The following is a 15796-nucleotide window of genomic DNA, read 5'->3' as shown; positions in this document are numbered from 1 at the left end:
GGTACTAGTCTGGTGGCAAACCTCTGAACCTTTTCCAGTTTAGTCTTATGCTTGACTAGATATGGATTTCATGCTGGGACTGCACACTCCAGGATTGGTCTGATATAGGTGGTATACAAAGTTCTGAATGATTCCTTACACAAGCGTCTAAATGCCGTTCTTTTGTTAGCCAACCTGGCATATGCTGCTGATGTTATCCTCTTGATATGGACTTCAGGGTACAGGTCTGGCCTGATATCAACCCCCTGATCCTTCTCTCTCTCTGAATCTTGAAGAATTTCATCTCCCAAACCATACCTTGTAACTGGCCTCCTGCTCCCTACACCTATCTTCATTACATTACATTTGCTTGGGTTAAACTCTAACAACCACATGTTCGACCATTCCTACAGTTTGTCTAGGTCTTCTTAAAGCCTCAAGCAGTCCTCCACTGTCTTAATCCTTTTCATAATTTTGGCATCGTCAGCGTGCATTAAGAGGAATGAGTCTATACCTCTGAGAGATAGTTTACATATATCAGAAACAGGATAGGACCGAATGCATAGCACTGTGGGGCCCGACTGGTGAATTCACGCCAATCTGAGGTCTCACCTCTCACTGTAACTCTTTGCATCCTATTGCTAAGGTATTCCCTTATCCACTGGAGCATTTTACCAGTTACTCCTACCTGTCTCTCCTGCTTATGTACCAGCTTCATATGGGGGACTGTGTCAAAGGCTTTCCGACAGTCCAAAAAAAATGCAGTCCGCCCTGCCTTCTCTTTTTTGCTTAATTTTTGTCACCTGGTCGTAGAATTCTATTAAACTAGTAAGGCAAGATTTACCTTCCCTAAACCCATTTTGGCGATTTGTCACGAAGTTCCTTCTCTCCAGGTGTGTTTCTGGATTTTTTCTCGCGATCTTCTCCATCACCTTGAGTAGTATACAAGTTAAGGACACTGGTCTGAAGTTTAGTGCCTCTTTTCTGTCACCCTTTTTGCATATTGGGACCACATTAGCCGTCTTCCATATTGCTGGTAGGTCTCCCGTTTCCAATGACCTATACACTATGGAGAGTGGCAAGCAGAATGTCTCTGCTCCCCTCTTTCACCCCAATGTTGAGATTTCGTCTGGACCAACAGCCTTTCTCACATCCAGATCCAACAGGTGTCTCTTGACCTCATTTCTCGTAATTTCGAAATCTTCCATGGCCGCCTGGTTTACTTCCCCCTCTCCTAGTGCAGTGACCTCACCTTGTTCTTACGTGAAGACCTCCTGAAGCCTCTTGTTGAGTTCTTCACACACCTCTTTGTCCTTCTCTGTATACTTGTCCTCGCCTGTTCCAGGTTTCATTACCTGTTCTTTCACTGTTGTTTTCCTCCTGATGTGACTGTTGAGTAGCTTTGGTTCGTGCTTGGCTTTGTTTGCTATATCATTTTCATAATTTTTCTCTCCTTCTCTTCTCACACTAACAAACTCATTTCTGGTTTTCTGGTATCTCTCCCTGCTTTCTGTTGTTCTGTTATTTCGGAAGTTCCTCCACGCCCTTTTGTTCAATTTCTTTGCTTCCATACATGCCCTATTAAACCATGCATTCTTCTTTTGCTTCTCGGATTTTTTCCTTTTGCGCCGGGATGAACCTGTTTACTGCCTCCTGACACTTTTAGGTGAAATAGTCAATGATGACTTGTACAGACTTAGCTCTGAGGTCTGTGTGCCATGGTATATATCAAGTAGGAAACTTCTCATCCCTTCATAATTCCCCTTTCAGTATGCCAGCCTTTTGTGTCCTAGCTTTTTTGAAGGGAGATAAATCCTAGCTCAACCAAGTTCTCAAAGATCAATACACTGTGATCACTCATTCCCAAGGGAACTTACAACTTAACTTACCTTATATCCCACTCATTTAGTGTAATTATCAGATCAATCATAGTTGGTTCATCTTCCCCTCTCATTTTTATCGGTCCCTTGATGTGTTGGCTTTGAAAGTTTCATGTTGCCTCGTCCAGCAGCTTAGCCCCTTCATGTATCTGGTTCTCCATGTGCGTCTCTTTTCTCATAATCTATCTTCGCGTGGTTGAAGTCCCCCATGATTAGTAGTCCAGATCCATTCATGCTAGAGAGAAATGATGCTCTCTCTATTATGTTAATACTGGTCATGTTGTTTCTATCATATTCTTCTCTGTGCCTTCTGTCATTTGGTGGTGGATTATATATGACTGCGACTAGAATTTGTTGTCATCCAGTTGCTAGGGTATCTGTTATGTAGTCACTGAAAACTTAATAGCCCAGAATAACCATCTCCTCAAAATCCCAGCCTTTTCTTACCAGCAAATCTACACCACCACCTCCTCTTTCTTCTCTCTCTTTCCTCACAACACAGATTGTGTGTGCATGTGTGCGTACTCACCTATTTGTGCTAGCGGGTGTTGAGCTTTGGCTCTTTGGTCCCGCCCCTCAACTGTCAATCAACTGGTGTTCAGATTCCTGAGCCTACTGGGCTCTACCATATCTACATTTAAAACTGTGTATGGAGTCAGCCTCCACCACATTACTGCCTAATGCATTCTATCCGTTAACTACTCTGATACTAAAAAAGTTCCTTCTAACGTTCCTGTGGCTCATGTGGGTACTCAGTTTCCACCTGTATCCCCTTGTTCACGTACCACCAGTGTTGAATAGTTTATCCTTGTTTACCCGGTTGATTCCCCTGATGATTTTGTAGGTTGTGATCATGTCTCCCCTTACTCTTCTGTCCTCCAGGGTTCATTTCCCGCAGCCTTTCCTCGTAACTCATGCCTCTTATTTCTGGGATTAGTCTAGTGGCATATCTTTGGATTATTTTCCAGATTCGTCTTGTGCTTGACAAGGTACGGGGTCCATGCTGGGGCCGCATACTCCAGGATTGGTCTTACATATGTGGTGTACAAGATTCTGAATGATTCCTTACACAGGTTCCTGAACGTTGTTCTGATTTTAGCCATCCTCGCATATGCCGGAGACGTTATTTTTTTATGTGGGCTTCAGGAGACAGGTTTAGTATGATATCAACTCCTATATCTTTCGCTCTGTCCGTTTCATTAAGTACTTCATCTCCTATTCTGTATCCTGTGTCTGACCTCCTGTTTCCACTGCCTAGTTTCATTAATTTGCATTTACTCGGGTTGAACTTCAACAGCCATTTGTTGGACCATTCACTCAGTCTGTCTAGGTCATCATGTAGCCTCCTACTATCATCCTATGTTTCAATCCTCCTCATAATTTTTGCATCATCAGCAAACATTGAGAGAAACGATTCTATACCCTCTGGGAGATCATTTACATATATCAGAAACAGTATAGGTCCAAAGACTGACCCCTGCGGGACTCCACTTGTAACGTCTCGCCAATCTGAGACCTCACCCGTCACACTGACTCGTTGTCTCCTGTTGCTTAGGTACTCCTTTATCCAATGGAGTACCTTCCCTTTCACACTGGCCTGCTTCTCCAACTTTTTCACTAGTCTCTTGTGTGGTATTATATCAAAGGCTTTCTGACAATCCAAAAATATGCAGTCTGCCCACCCTTCTCTTTCTTGCCTGATTTGTGTTGCCTGGTCGTAGAATTCAAGTAACCCTGTGAGGCAGGACCTGCCATCCCTGAACCCATGTTGATGCTGTGTTACAAAGTTCTTTCGCTCCAGATGTTCCACTAGCTTTCTTCGCACAATCTTCTCCATCAGCTTGCATGGCATGCAGGTCAGGGACACTGGCTTGTAGTTCAGGGCCTCCTGTCTATCCCCTTTCTGGTATATCGGGACTACGTAAGCTGCTTTCCAAATTTCTGGCAGTTCCCCTGTTACCAGTTATTTGTTGTACACTATGGAGAGTGGCAGGCACAATTCTTCTGCTCCTTCCTTTAGTATCCAAGGGGAGATTCCATCTGGGCCTATAGCTTTTGTCACATCCAACTCTAGTAAACTCTTCCTTACTTCCCCACTGGTAATCTCAAACTCTTCCAGTGGATCCTGGTTAACTATTCCCTCTCTTATCTCTGGGATTTCTTCTTCCTCTAAGGCCAAGACCTCCAGGAATTTCTTATTCAGTTCCTCATACACTTCCTTGTCGTTTGTAGTGAATCCTTCTTCCGCTATTCTTAATTTCATATCCTTTTCTTTACTGTTGTTTTTCTCCTGATGTGGCTATGCAGCAATTTAGGCTGAGTCTTTGCCTTGCTTGCGATGTTATTTTCGTATTGTCTTTCTGCCTCTCTTCTCATCCTGACATATTCATTCCTGACATTCTGGTATCTTTCTCTGCTCTCCAGTGTTCTGTTATTCCTATAGTTTCTCCATGCCCTTTTACTTTGCTGCTTAGCTAGCCTACATCTCTTATTTAACCATGGGTTTCTCATCTTCATTTCACTGTTTTCCTTTTGAGCTGGGACAAACTTGTTTACTGCGTCCTTCCACTTCTGCGTGATGTAGTCCATCATGTCTTGGGCCTTCTTTTCCCTGAGCTCTGTTTCCAATGCTATATCTGTTAGTAATTTTCTTATCTCCTCATAGTTTCCCTTTCGGTATGCTAACCTTTTGTTTTCGGTATGGTTCAATAACCTCAAGTTCAATAACCCTGCTTCAATCAAGTACTCAAACACCAGTACACTGTGGTCGCTCATTCCTACTGCGGCATCAAAACCGATTTCTCTTATGTCGGAGTCGTTCCGAGTGAAGACTAGGTCAAGTCTCACTGGTTCATCATTTCCTCTCATCCATGTGGGTTCTCTGAAATGCTGGGTTAAAAAGTTTCTAGTAACCACCTCCAATAGTTTGGCTCTCCATGTATCCTCGCCTCCATGCAGTTCCTTGTTCTCCCAGTCAATCCTTCCGTGATTGAAATTCCCCATGATGAGCAGGTGGGATCTATTTCTACAGGCAGCAGAGGCTGCCCTCTCAATTATAGTGTTAACTGCCATGTTGTTGTTTTCATACTCTTGACTGGGTCTTCTGTCATTAGGTGTAGGGTTGTATATTACTGCTACTACTATTCTTGGTCCTCCCATTGTTATGCTGCCTGCTATGTAGTCTCTGAACTCCTCACAGCCCGGGATGGCCATCTCCTTAAAACTACATTCCTTTCTCATGAGAAGGGCCACTCCACCTCCTCCCCTACCTTCCCTATCTTTCCTTATTACTGTGTACTCCTGGGGAACACGGGATTCGTTATGATTCCAGAGAGTTTTGTTTCAGTGAGTCCGATTACATCTGGGTTTACTTCTTGTGCCCTTTCCCTTAGTTCACTTGCCTTGCTTTTGATCCCATCTATGTTCGAGTACATTACCCTGAAACTGACTCTCTTCTGCTTCTCTTCTGGGGGGGACCTGTGTGATCTGGGGTGAGCGGGAGCTGGGAGGATCTGGTACGGGGAGACTGGTGGAGGAGGAAGGGCTTGGGGGGTGTGGGGGAGAGGGAGGGTAAGGGGGGTGGGTGAGAGGGGAGGGTAGGGGGGAGAGTAAGAGGGGGAGGGTTGGATGGGGTGAGAGGGGGAGGGTTGGGGGAGCATGGGGGGAGGAGAGGCTTGGGGAGATGGGGGATGCTGGGGGGGGGGGCAGAAAAGGGGGAGGGCTTGGGGGGAAAGGGAAGGCTGAGATGGGTGAGGAAGAGGGAAGGGTTTAGGGGAGTGGTGGAGAGGGAAAGGCTTCGGTGGGGTGGGGGAGAGTTGGGGGCTTACGGGGGCAGGGGGAGAACGGATGGCTTGGGGGGGGGGGAGAGACTGGAGGGCATGTCGGAAAAGGGAGGGCTTGGGGGATGGGGGAGAAGGGGGGTCCTGGGGGGAGGGGTGAGTGGGAGGAGAGGGGTGGGGGGGAGGGGTAGGGTGCATTAAGTGGGAACTTGGTGGGGGGCTGACAGGGATGGGGCAGGTAGGGTGTTTGTTGGGTAGAATGTGGGGGTGGTGCCCCACTCCCTGTGGCTATTGCACTGTTTGAGGATTCCCCACTCCCTTTCGGGATTGTAGGGATCGGGGTTGTGGCTCTCTGATTCCATTCTCTCTCCCTGCGCTCCTTCCTCCCGTTTGCTGCCTGCTTTATCTCTTCCCTTGTTATATCCCTCTGCAGGGATACTAAAATAAGGAGTACTCAGAGAAGACCTTGTGGATCCTCACTGAACACTTTGATATTTTCTTCTCCTACCACCCTTATTCTTTTGGTATGTGTGTATATTTATCTAACTTTATTTGAAAATATCATTACACAAAAAAAGTTACAATATTGATTACATGCAGGGTACAAGGGAACCATGGATGCAGTGAGCATTTCCTCTCTGGATTGCCACACTAAGGCGCTGAAAAGGAAAACTGGCAGCTTTAGGGTCTCTAGTTGTTTCGATTAGCTTTGACCCCAACTCCTTCAAAAAGCTAGCAGCACTTTTACCCCAGGCACCAAGTGTCTCTGAGGCAATGAGGACAAAATTGCAGTGGTGCTCAAGGTCTCTGTATTTACGTGACTTGACCGCTTCCCGGTGATTGGCAGCTCCTCCTGCTTGTGTAGCACTGAAGTCAAAATAGGTATTGGTTACAGTTGAAACACACGTGTAGTCCCACACCAACTGTCTACCATTCTTCCAGGGGTTCACCGTGATTCCGTCTGGGCGACCAACAGGCTCATCAGTTGCAGGACATTAGATAACGAGGCTCTCTCTCTGCTGGACAACCGGCTGTGGTAAGGCTTTTCTGAATAATGTCATTGACCTCGCCGTGTCTTGCATGCCATCCTCCTGTCCTTTGGCAGAGAAGCCCATGCCGTCCGTACTTGTCGGCCTCTGCTTTGCTGCAAATACACCTGTATTCGGTGTGGACCCCATCTACTTCCTTATACATGTGCCGATCCGGGCTTCTTGAGCCCATCCGGGCTCAAGAAGGGTGCCTCTTTAGTAATAAAGAGGCACCCTTTTTATGCCCGGATGGGCACATGTATAAGCAAGTAGATGGGGTCCCCATGGGTTCTTCCCTAGGTGTCCTGTTTGCAAACTTCTACATGGGTACCATCGAACAAAAGGTCTTAGTCGACATGAACTTGAAACCGGCCATGTACTGCAGGTATGTTGACGACATTTTTACACAGGTACCTGATGTCAGACATCTGCAGGAGCTGAAGGAGGCATTTGAGCAGAATTCTGTGTTGCGTTTCACTTACGAGATGGAGAAGGATGGGAAGCTGCCCTTTCTAGATGTAACAGTCATGGAAAGGAGCGGAGTTTTCCACACTGCAGTCTACACTAAGGAAACAAACATAGGAATGTGCCTGAATGCCAACAGTGACTGCCCAGACAGGTACAAGAGGAGTGTTGTCAACGCTTACGTCGACCGTGCCCTCAGCCACAGCTCAGGATGAAAACAAGTCGATGAAGAACTCTGTAGGGTAAGGCAGGTCCTAGTAAACAACGGCTTCTCAAATGGTTTCGTTGAAGACATCATAAGAAGGAAGGTGAAACGTCATGCAACCTCTGAAGAGACAACTAACACAACACTTGTAGCCCCTATTAGACTATTTTAAGGAACTTCTTTTCCACAGGTCATAAAACGGAGGAAAGGGTCCTGAATGATATTGTTAATAGAAACGTTATCCCTACAGACAAAAATCATTAGATACAATTGACGATTTACTATAAAACCAAGAAAACGGCCAACCTACTCATGAGAAACTCTCCAGACACAAAGCAGAACGCTTTAAAAGAGACCAATGTCGTCTATGCCTTCAAATGCCCTCTTGGGGACTGTAAGCCTAAAAAAAAACAGTATATAGGCAAGACAACAACATCTCTTTCCAGGCGTTTAACGATGCATAAGCAACTGGGCTCCATTAAGGAACATATAATCTCTTCCCACAAACAAACCATCACCAGAGAAATCTTAGCAAACAACACAGAAATCATCAATAGATACAGCGATAGCAGGCGGCTTGACGTCTGCGAGGCACTACACATCAAGAAGTCAACACCAGCAATCAACAGCCAATTAATGCACAACTATATTCAACCCACTTCAAGACTCCGCTCCAATATAGAAGCATCAAGAAATATGGACCAATAGGCTTTCTACAATTACTTCCATTCAATACCCATTGTTTCGTGTTTTGTCTTGTGTTTGAATTTAATACCCATTCAATACCCATTGTTTCGTGTTCTGTCTTGTGTTGGAATTTAATACCCATTGAATACCCATTGTTGAAAGTTCGTTTTTCACCTCATCCACCTCACCCAAATGTAGATATAAACCTCGAAGATTTGTAAGCTCTATTCAGTTTCAGTTGTGTGTTTGTAAAATAAAGTCTTTGAAAATGTAATAAGTTTTACGAAACGCGCTCAAGTGTCGCGTCAGACTAGAAATAAAAAGGAATTTTGGAGAATTGATCTTTGAATTACCATCAACAGTGAAAAGAAACTTAAGAAAGATAGAGAAAATTCGTGTTAGAATTATTAATCTTACTTTTTCGGTCATATTTAATAATATATGTCTACAGGAAAGACTGCTACCAAAATATACTAATATATATATATATATATATATATATATATATATATATATATATATATATATATAATATATATATATATATATATATATATATATATATATATATATATATATATATATATATATATATATATATATATGTCTATATGTCGTACCTAGTAGCCAGAACGCACTTCTCAGCCTACTATGCAAAGCCCAATTTGCCTAATAAGCCAAGTTTTCATGAATTAATTGTTTTTCGACTACCTAACCTAACTTTTTCGGCTACCTAACCTAACCTAACCTATAAAGATAGGTTAGGTTAGGTTAGGTAGGGTTGGTTAGGTTCGGTCATATATCTACGTTAATTTTAACTCCAATAAAAAAAATTTGACCTCATACATAATGAAATGGGTAGCTTTATCATTTCATAAGAAAAAATTAGAGAAAATATATTAATTCAGTAAAACTTGGCTTATTAGGCAAATCGGGCCTTGCATAGTAGGCTGAAAAGTGAGTTCTGGCTATTAGGTACGACATATATATATATATATATATACATATATATATATATATATATATATATATATATATATATATATATATATATATATATATATATATATATATATATGTCGTACCTAGTAGCCAGAACGTACTTCTCAGCCTACTATGCAAGGCCCGATTTGCCTAATAAGCCAAGTTTTCATGAATTAATTGTTTTTCGACTACCTAACCTACCTAACCTAACCTAACCTAACTTTTTCTGCCACCTAACCTAACCTAACCTATAAGGATAGGTTAGGTTAGGTTAGGTAGGGTTGGTTAGGTTCGGTCATATATCTACGTTAATTTTACCTCCAATAAAAAAAATTGACTTCATACATAAAGAAATGGGTAGCTTTATCATTTCATAAGAAAAAAATTAGAGAAAATATATTAATTCAGAAAAACTTGGCTTATTAGGCAAATCGGGCCTTGCATAGTAGGCTGAGAAGTGCATTCTGGCTACTAGGTACGACATATATATATATATATATATATATATATATATATATATATATATATATATATATATATATATATATATATGTATATATATGTATATATATATATATATATATATATATATATATATATATATATGTCGTACCTAGTAGCCAGAACTCACTTCTCAGCCTACTATGCAAGGCCCGATTTGCCTAATAAGCCAAGTTTTCATGAATTAATGTTTTTTCGTCTACCTAACCTACCTAACCTAACCTAACCTAGCTTTTTTTGGCTACCTAACCTAACCTTACCTATATATATAGGTTAGGTTAGGTTAGGTAGGGTTGGTTAGGTTCGGTCATATATCTACGTTAATTTTAACTCCAATAAAAAAAATTGACTTCATACATAGTGAAAAGGGTAGCTTTATCATTTCATAAGAAAAAAATTATAGTAAATATATTAATTCAGGAAAACTTGGCTAATTAGGCAAATCGGGCCTTGAATAGTAGGCTGAGAAGTGAGTTCTGGCTACTAGGTACGACATATATATATATATATATATATATATATATATATATATATATATATATATATATATATGTATGTCGTACCTAGTAGTCAGAACTCACTTCTCAGCCTACTATGCAAGGCCCGATTTGCCTAATAAGCCAAGTTTTCCTGAATTAATAGATTTTCTCTATTTTTTTCTTATGAAATGATAAAGCTACCCATTTCATTATGTATGAGGTCATTTTTTTTTATTTGAGTTAAAATTAACGTAGATATATGACCGAACCTAACCAACCCTACCTAACCTATCTTTATAGGTTAGGTTAGGTTAGGTAGCCGAAAAAGTTAGGTTAGGTTAGGTTAGGTAGGTTAGGTAGTCGAAAAACAATTAATTCATGAAAACTAGGCTTATTAGGCAAATCGGTCCATGCATAGTAGGCTGAAAAGTGAGTTCTGGCTACTAGGTACGACATGTATATATATGTCGTACCTAGTAGCCAGAACGCACTTCTCAGCCTAATATGCAAGGCCCGATTTGCCTAATAAGCCAAGTTTTCTTGAATTAATATATTTTCTCAAATTTTTTTCTGATGAAATGATAAAGCTTCCCATTTCACTATATATGAGGTCAATTTTTTTTTATTAGAGTTAAAATTAACGTAGATATATGACCGAACCTAACCAACCCTACCTAACCTAACCTAACCTACCTTTATTGGCTAGGTTAGGTTAAGTAGCCGAAAAAGCTAGGTTAGGTTAGGTTAGGTAGGTTAGGTAGTCGAAAAATCATTAATTCATGAAAACTTGGCTTATTAGGCAAATCGGGCCTCGCATAATAGGCTGAGAAGTGCGTTCTGGCTACTAGGTACGACATATATATATATATATATATATATATATATATATATATATATATATATATATATATATATATATATGGGCCGAGAAGTGCGTTCTGTCTACTAGATACGACATATATATGAAAGTCTGTTTATGGGAATTTTAATAAATATTTCCATTAATCTCTTTATGACATTAAATAAATTAAAACAATTAGAAGGGTCCAGTAATATTATATAAGCTTTGGACCCAATAGACCTTTCTTAATTCCTTAAGGAATATAGCTTGATATAAAATATAATGTTTTTTTATTAATATTCTCTCTGAATATTGAGGCAAACTTTCGAATTCCTTTATGGTTTTAACCAAGCATACACAAACACACACATATACACAGACACAGAAACAGGGGCCTTCGATTTCGGCCAGACACTCGTCGTGGCTCTCAATGGAAGTCCTCAGAATATCATCCATGCCGATGTGCAGTTCCACAATTAACACAGAGGAACACCCGCGAGACGTGGAAAGAGAAAAGCGAATATGTTTAAGTCGAGAGGTAAAGACACTAAAACTACACACCAATGTCCTAATATCTGGCTCCTTGTACCAAGATGCAAGAAAACTGGTTCCTTGTTGTGAACCGCAGCAAGGGGGTTAAGTGATACAAAATTTAAGAGTCCTGGCAAGCAATATATTTCGAGCAATCATTTACAGAACACGGAAAATTAGTAAATACTTAGAAACGTTCGTTACCTCAAAACTCACTCACAAAGGACTCATCAACACGATATGAACATCAGCGGGTGCGAAACTAAGGAATATAAGGATAAAAATCAGAACTCAAAATATTATATCTTCAGAACGTCATATACGGCCAGTGTAAGACTAGTGTTGAGCTACTCAGCCTCAGCTTGTAACCCTCATCTTTCGAAACACGTAAAAACAAAGTAAATTATCAAGATATATACAAAGGAACAGCAACCAGAAATATGACACCAGAATTATGAGGGAAAAGTAAAAAGGGCTTAAACAACAGCATTGGAGGATAAAGGAACCAGAGAAGAAATGATTCTAACATTACAATATTGAGAAGCGTGGATATGGTGGATAAGAGTGACACAGGGGAATGAAGCATAGATATGGTAGACAAGAGTGACACAGGGAAGAGAATCAAGGATAAGGTAGACAAGAGTGACACAGGGGAGAAAAGGAAGGATAAGGTGGACAAGAGTGACACAGGGGAGAGAAGCATGGATAAGGTGGACATGAGTGACACACGGGAGAGAAGCAGGGATAAGGTGGACAAGAGTGACACAGGGGAGAGAAGCAGGGATAAGGTGGACAAGAGTGACACAGGGGAGAGAAGGAAGGATAAGGTGGACGAGAGTGACACAGGGGAGAGAAGGAAGGATAAGGTGGACGAGAGTGACACAGGGGAGAGAAGGAAGGATAAGGTGGACGAGAGTGACACAGGGGAGAGAAGGAAGGATAAGGTGGACGAGAGTGACACAGGGGAGAGAAGGAAGGATAAGGTGGACGAGAGTGACACAGGGGAGAGAAGGAAGGATAAGGTGGACGAGAGTGGCACAGGGGAGAGAAGGAAGGATAAGGTGGACGAGAGTGGCACAGGGGAGAGAAGGAAGGATAAGGTGGACGAGAGTGACACAGGGGAGAAAAGGAAGGAAAAGCCTGGAGAGAGACGATACAGACGGAACAGAAGGACAGAAAGACCCAACATAACAAAAAGGGTCACTTCGTGTACAGAACGGAAAAGACGCGAGATCAACAAAATAACAACAATAATAAGAAGATAAGGCAGATAAAGAAAGAGATATAAAGATAGCTACAGGACAGATACACTAAAATTAAAGACAATCAACAATATATATAAAATAAGATGTTGGCTCTCAAGCATATGGAAGACCAAGTGAGTGTAATGATCGAGCATAATGAAGCATAAACAAGTACAGACACGAACATTTAATTTTGGATTTAAATAACAGAAACTTGCCAGTTAGGACAATAAATGATAAAGTTCTATGAACAAACGATGAAGAACGACAGGTCAAGGATGGTGTTGGAGCCAAATTAATAAAGATAAAAATTTAAAATAAAAATATTAGAGGTAAATAAATTGGAGATAAAAAAATATTAGTGATATATAAATAGGAGATAAACATTTTTGATCATAGAATAGAAAATCCAGAAATTGTGGATTACTGGATTTTCTCAAGAAATCCACACAAAGTAAGGTTCTGATTTCGAGCTTTGGAAAACACAATTTTAACAATTCTTGAAAGGAAGAAATTGTGATAAGATAACCAGAGGCAACAGTCGTGGTGAAGACCTTCATCACAAATTATCTAAGTGATCTATAGAATAACTGAACAGTTAAGGTAACCAATTTGATGCTCAGTTTATACAAGCGGCATAAATCACGATCAAAATATCACGACAAACGATAATGATAATAAAATAAAATGAACAAAGGTATTAAAAGGAGTATCAATAAAGTGGAAATGAACTAACAGCTCGATATGACAGGAAAAGTATGCCAGCTGAAATATCAAGTGTGTAGAAAACGCTCAGTTTTCAAATAAAGTGAAGTCATTTGGTAGTAAAAAAGAAATAAGTGGGCTGTTAAAGGAAAAAAAAGTTGTTACATATAATTATTAACTACGACAGTTACTAGAGAGTTAAGCTTCCGGTCAGTAAGCTTAACAATTGATAACTCTGAAACACAGATTCATTAGTGCACTCATCCCTCCCGAAAGAACGAAGACGCCCACCTTACGTTCAAATATGGATCCTTAAATATACGTTCGTGTGTCTCACACGTTCTCCAGGAGAACCTTGTCAGCAGATGCTGACAAGAAATGACTGCTCTACTTCCTAATACACATTTGAAATCAGATGAATTGACCTATTTTGGTTTTTATGAACTGAACAAGTGAATTCCTAAGGTTTAGTGACTAAGACACAAGTGTTTGAGGCGTCATCAGTAGTATTCACAGCATCAGCAGTAACTAACAGTAGAATCAATAGTATAGACTGGGTAAGCAGTAGAGAGAACATCGATTTCTGATGCCTCCTAATTTTGAGAGACTCAGTAGGGTCACCCAGTATTGATTATATTACATCCCCTGAAGAACAGTAAGCATGTGGAATGAGATATACGTGTGAATCTATTTTGGCTCTTATCTACGTCTTACTCAGCATTGGTCAAGGAGGCAACCTTGCCTCATACATGGAAGCAGACATGCCCTGTATGCCATTAGATTGTAAGGGTCTCTAAGGATTAGAGACCCATAGCCCATACAACACGTGTTCTAAGCTCACCAAAACGTATATAAAGTCAAGGATTGTCAGGTTTCCTGTACAGCGTCTCTGTGTGGCCATCCAATTAATATATATATATATATATATATATATATATATATATATATATATATATATATATATATATATATATATATATATATATATATATATATATATATATATTTAATCTTATCAACGATATTTATTGTATTATTTAATTAGGCAAATATGCATAATTTAATTAAAATTTGTCGTTTTATTAACACGTGGTTATCAATCTTATATCGAAAATATTCTGCACTTTTGTGTTGCCAAAAATTTTATAAATATCACAAAATATTATATTAACATTATGGTCGAACATAAATTCCTCCTGATTCTTTAATTAATTAAATTCATTAGAAATATTTATTAGCAGTAGTTTATCAAATATTTTCTCTTTTCTAATTATCTCTCTGTTTTAGTCTCTCTCTTTCACACTCTCACTCTCTCTCTCCATCCTATTTCCTTTCCTTCCCTCCCTACATCCCTCCCATTTTCTCTACCTCCCTCCCTACATCTTTCCCATTTCCACCCCCCCCCCCCTCCATCATCCATCTCATTGTGTTTCCCTCCTTGCAGTACATTCTCTCCCCCTCCTGTTCCCTTTTTTTATATTCTCTCTTTTCCATTCCTCCCTTTCACCCCTGTTCATCACTCACCCTTCTCGTTCACCCTACTTCCTCCCTCCCACTCTCTTTTCCTTCCTCACTCCCCATCCCCACGATATATCTTATCCTCTCTCCCATTCTCTCACCAACCATTCTTTATCCCTCCAATCTCCCTCGTTCTGACTCCCTCTCTCCCCGTCCGTCCCTTATATTCTCACTCATTTCCTCCCTCCTTCCTTTATTCACATTCTCACTCCCACCTTTCCATTGTTACTCCCCTTCCCCATCCCAGCTGACAAAACAAGCTGGAGTAACGTTGAATACGTGGGGATGAATAAACATGATCGACACTGATGTAACGAAGATAACAGCTGAAACACTCCATGAAAACATTCTTTAGGCACTCAAACTTACTTTCTCATATCCACACACACACACCCTTTCACCGTCTCCTCCCTCCCTGCCCACATATCTTTTCTTTATGTTTACATGTTAAATATATATATATATATATATATATATATATATATATATATATATATATATATATATATATATATATATATATATATATACATATATATATTAAATATACAAATATATAAATATATATATATAAATATATATATATAAATATATATATATATATATATATATATATATATATATATATATATATATATATATATATATATTAGATTCTCCTCTGCACGAACATAACTCATGGGTCTTTCAAAACCTTGCATATAGAGCCGGTAAATTACTGCACACATCAAAATCCGTTGGTCACATGACTCCGCTTTGACATAAAATGAATCCAGGTCCAAAAATGAGCTTTTTAATTTATGGCTCAAATTATACTTATAGCCGCGTGCGTTGGACTGACCAGCACTACGCAGAGTGTTTGTTAAAATAGTTACGGATATTTGCAGTTGTATTATTATTTTTGTTATTTACGGGAATATATATATATATATATATATATATATATATATATATATATATATATATATAT

The 15796-nt window shown here is 39.9% G+C and overlaps 1 protein-coding gene across 1 annotated transcript; it reads left to right on the top strand.

Annotated features, from left to right (window-relative positions):
* The first annotated feature begins 11949 nt into the window (after positions 1-11949).
* LOC123752378 (nucleolar protein 58-like) lies at positions 11950-12624 on the top strand. The gene has a single exon (XM_045734437.2). It carries the CDS (start codon positions 11950-11952, stop codon positions 12622-12624), a length of 675 nt encoding a protein of 224 aa, XP_045590393.1.
* The last annotated feature ends 3172 nt before the right edge of the window (positions 12625-15796 follow it).

The sequence above is a fragment of the Procambarus clarkii genome, chromosome 4, assembly GCF_040958095.1.
Source record: "Procambarus clarkii isolate CNS0578487 chromosome 4, FALCON_Pclarkii_2.0, whole genome shotgun sequence".
In the NCBI taxonomy this organism is placed as follows: Eukaryota; Metazoa; Arthropoda; class Malacostraca; order Decapoda; family Cambaridae; genus Procambarus; species Procambarus clarkii.
This window is presented reverse-complemented; position numbering and strand designations above follow the sequence as displayed.

Coding starts and splice junctions, on each gene's coding strand:
- LOC123752378 (XM_045734437.2), top strand. CDS start 11,950: ATGGTAGACAAGAGTGACACAGGGAAGAGAATCAAGGATAAGGTAGAC.